The sequence below is a fragment of the Haemaphysalis longicornis genome, unplaced genomic scaffold (genome assembly GCF_048455015.1).
Source record: "Haemaphysalis longicornis isolate Haplotype H1 unplaced genomic scaffold, Haemaphysalis longicornis Haplotype H1 scaffold_173, whole genome shotgun sequence".
NCBI lineage: Eukaryota > Metazoa > Arthropoda > Arachnida > Ixodida > Ixodidae > Haemaphysalis > Haemaphysalis longicornis.
In genome coordinates, this window is record NW_027526278.1 from 92047 (window position 1) to 95715 (window position 3669).

The 3669-nt window shown below is 50.6% G+C and overlaps 1 protein-coding gene across 1 annotated transcript; it reads left to right on the forward strand.

The window, feature by feature from the left end:
• Positions 1-3316: 3316 nt before the first annotated feature.
• Positions 3317-3669, forward strand: LOC144166466 (histone H2B-like). Its single transcript, XM_077695978.1, has one exon. The coding sequence runs from the start codon at positions 3454-3456 to the stop codon at positions 3655-3657; it is 204 nt and encodes a 67-aa protein (XP_077552104.1). The 5' UTR covers positions 3317-3453; the 3' UTR covers positions 3658-3669.

Here is a 3669-nt window from a genome sequence, read left to right on the forward strand (position 1 = left end):
TCACTGCTGACAGATGCAAAAGTCGGTCCGTACCAGGCGTGCTGCGTGCCATTTCGTTCGGCGCAGCTGCACGGCTTTGCTCTCAGAGACTTGCTAGAATGGGCCAATAATAAAAATCTTTCCGGTTTGCTTTGTAGCTTTGATCAGGAGAAGGCTTTCGATAGTGTTAGCCACGAGTATATTTTCCAAACTCTTGCCAAGGCGGGCCTAGCAGATAACTTTCAGAAAATGGTTCTCGCTTTATATAATGGGCCAACATCCGCACTTTCCATCCACGGCCGTGTCTCAGATAGTTTTTCAATTAATCGTGGGGTAAGGCAGGGTGGTCCTCTTAGCACTGTCCTGTATGTTTTGGCTATTGAACCGCTTCTACAGAGACTCGCGTCCGATCCACGCATAGGTAATTTTCCGCTGCCGCCGGGTGCCCCGCGCGTCCCCATTTTCGCCTACGCTGATGACCTGCCGATCGTCGTTCCAGACGGGAGCTCTCTTTGCTTCACGCTGGACGTGATCTAAGGGTACGGCCGGGCCAGTGGGGCGCGGCTCAACACCGCCAAGTGTTCGGTGATGTACCTTCGGGATGCACCACCGCAACCAAAACATGGGCTGCCGGTGGCTTCGGAAGTTAAGATCCTTGGTTATCGCTTCGCCGCTTCTGGTCCCGCCCCCAGCAACTGGCATGGCGCGTTAACGAAACTACAAATGAAGGCTCGTAATTCTGAAACCCTGCGCTGCCCAGTGACTGCTCGCGCCACGATCGCGCGGACTTTGCTGTTTACGCTGTTAAGCTACATCGCCTCAGTCATGACCGTGCCCGCGCGAACCAAACTTGAGGCGGAGCGCATCGTGTTTCGTTTCCTCTGGGGCGGCAAGCCGGACAGGGTCAAGAGGCAGATAGTACAGCTGCCCAGAAGCAAGGGAGGCCTCGGCCTCACCGATGTGGGAGTTCTAGCGACATCACTGCACGTGAAGTGGACGCAGGTGGCACTGGGCTGTGACATTCCACTTACCAGTTGTCTCGCGTCCTATTTTCTTAGCACTCGTCTTGGTTTGTTTATGAAGAGCTCCATGCGCAATAACGTCGTTCGTGCTGGTACCCCTTCGCTGTTTTATAACGGGGCAGCTAATGCCCTGTTTCGCCTACAGCAAGCGGTTCCCGATATCAACGTTTTCGCGTCGCCGCTGAAGGACCTGGCAGAGATACTGTCCCCCGGGTCTAGGAGAACTCGTCAAAAGTGAACTCGTCGCAGCCAACTCGTCATAGGCGAACTCGTCACATAGGGCAAGTCGTCATAGGCCATCTCGCACTAGGAAAACTCGTAACCTAGGGCAACTGGACACTCGGCCAACTCGTCACAATTTACGTTTAGAAGCTTGTATAATTCTCACCTTAGGCGTAAACATTCTTACACTCCTCCTTCTATTCACCACCCTTAATGTTTCCTTTGTCGCCTTCGAGGAACGCGCCAGCCCGACAGCGTATCTTACTTTTTTCTCTGTGGGCAGCTAATTACGTGAGTCTTTTATATTAGATTTAGTTTGCCCGCTCTGTTTTTTCTAATACGTTTTTCTTATTTTTGGTAATTAAGTGACGGCGCTGTATTGGGATTTGCGATTTCGTTCTGTGTTTTCGCTTTTTAGTATTTTGATCTTTTGTTTTCATTCCTGTTGACAAACGATGACTGTCAAGCTGGGTAACTTTCGTTTTGTTAGTCTTCAAATCACATATATATGGGAGCGAAAGTCAAGACTCGACCTAAAAGTTGCCCCCCACCCCGCAAACACACACACACACTCACACAAAAAAGTGTGACGAATATTTTTTAGAAGGAGAAGAAAAGCAAAAGCAGAAACCAGAAGTTGTGCTGAAACCGAAAAGCCAATTTCAAGCACCACCTGCAAACACACAAGAGGCCAACATTTTACCCTATTTATAGATATATACACAAGCAGGCAAGAAGCTTCTAAATATACCTCAAAAAAAGAAAAGAAAGAAAAGAAAACGCAAAAGAAAGAAAAAGTCGACCCCCCCCCCCCCCACAGAAAAAGTGTGACGAATATTTTTTGGAAAGAGAAAAAAAAACCTGAAAAGAAAGCCCTACCCAGTAAAAAGGTGTGAATTTTTTTGGCCACAAGAAGGGAAATAAGAAGGGGACAGAGGAACATGTGTTAAAATAGAAAAACCATTTCAACCACCACCTGCCAACTAACAAAAGTAGAGGACCCCCCCGAACTCTGAAGAGGTCAACCTGGGAGTAAATATAAGATAGATGTCACTAACTTCCTCTCCCCATTTCCTCGACATTGGCCAAAAATGGAACCGCGAGACGACTTTTCCTAGCACGAGAAGGTCAGTGCTACCACTTTTCCTAGTACGGGATCCCCTAGAACGAGATGCCCTCTTTGACCAGTTTCCCTATGACCAGTTTTCCTAAGACGAGTTGGCTGCGACGAGTGGGCCGGTTCCCCTGTCCCCCAGCCTCCCGTCTCACTTGAAGCAGTACACGCTTGTAAACTGGAATCCAAAATGGAAATTAATTCTGGCAGATTTTCTAGAACCCCGCAGGGCATCTTTCCAATGGCTTTTGGCGCGCGGGAGCCTCTTTTTCTACACCAGGCGCACTCGTGCACCTGTGGGATTGGTTCTGGCGCAACGCAGGGCACTTTGTTCTGTGGGGCGGCCGAGTCCACGATGCACATCTTTTTGGAGTGCGGAATTCCGCAGGCGCTCCTACGCAAAGTAGCCCAAATATTTGATGTTTCTGGTATCCCATACGAGACAGTGCGGTTCCTAAACCCACTCCCGCGCGCAGCAATCAATCAGTTCGTCTTGCTCTTGGTAGAATGTTCATATCAAGTATGGCTGGCCCGCTGCGCTGTCACTCACTTTGAGCGGCGACCAGGCCTCCATGAAGTACTTGCAAAAGTGCGGAAAGAGGTCTGGTTTCACCTGCAAAGAAAACAGCGGCGGCTTGGGGCCCAGGGCTTCATCTCCACTTGGTGTTCACCGGCAGTTTTTTTCGAGGAGGCTGGGGGAAAAATTTCTGTAACATTTTAATGCTTCTCCTTTCTTGCAGATTGACCCCATGTAAGTATCGCGGTAGTAATGTTTTTCCCCTTTCGTACAGAAATGAAGAGACGGCAGACCATCGCCCCCCTATGCCCAGGGGTAAGGGCCGCCACTCAGAAAAAAAATATACTCCCCTTCGGGGGGGCGCCTACACTGAGTTGTGTAGTAGTTGAGTGATGATGGTTGGCTGGGTTCTGTAGCCCTGGGGTGCGGCACTCATGTGCCAAACCCTCCACCATCTGACAATGGTAGGCAAAGCACAGAAGAACGTGCGCGCCACGGACAAGAAGAAGAAGAAGCGCCGCAGGAAGGAGAGCTTCTCCATCTACATCTACAAGGTGCTCAAGCAAGTGCACCCCGACACTGGCATTTCCAGCAAGGCCATGTCCATCATGAACAGCTTCGTGAGCGACATCTTCGACCGCATCGCGGCCGAGTCCTCGCGCCTGGCACACTACAACAAGCGATCCACCATCACGAGCAGCGAGATTCAGACCGCCGTGCGCCTGCTGCTGCTGGGCGAACTTGCCAAGCACGCCGTCTCCGAGGGAACAAAGGCTGTCACCAAGTACACCAGCTCCAAGTAGGCCTTCGGAGGA

Bases quoted from the DNA above. Each gene is read 5' to 3' on its own strand.
- LOC144166466 (XM_077695978.1), top strand. From the start codon at position 3,454: ATGTCCATCATGAACAGCTTCGTGAGCGACATCTTCGACCGCATCGCG.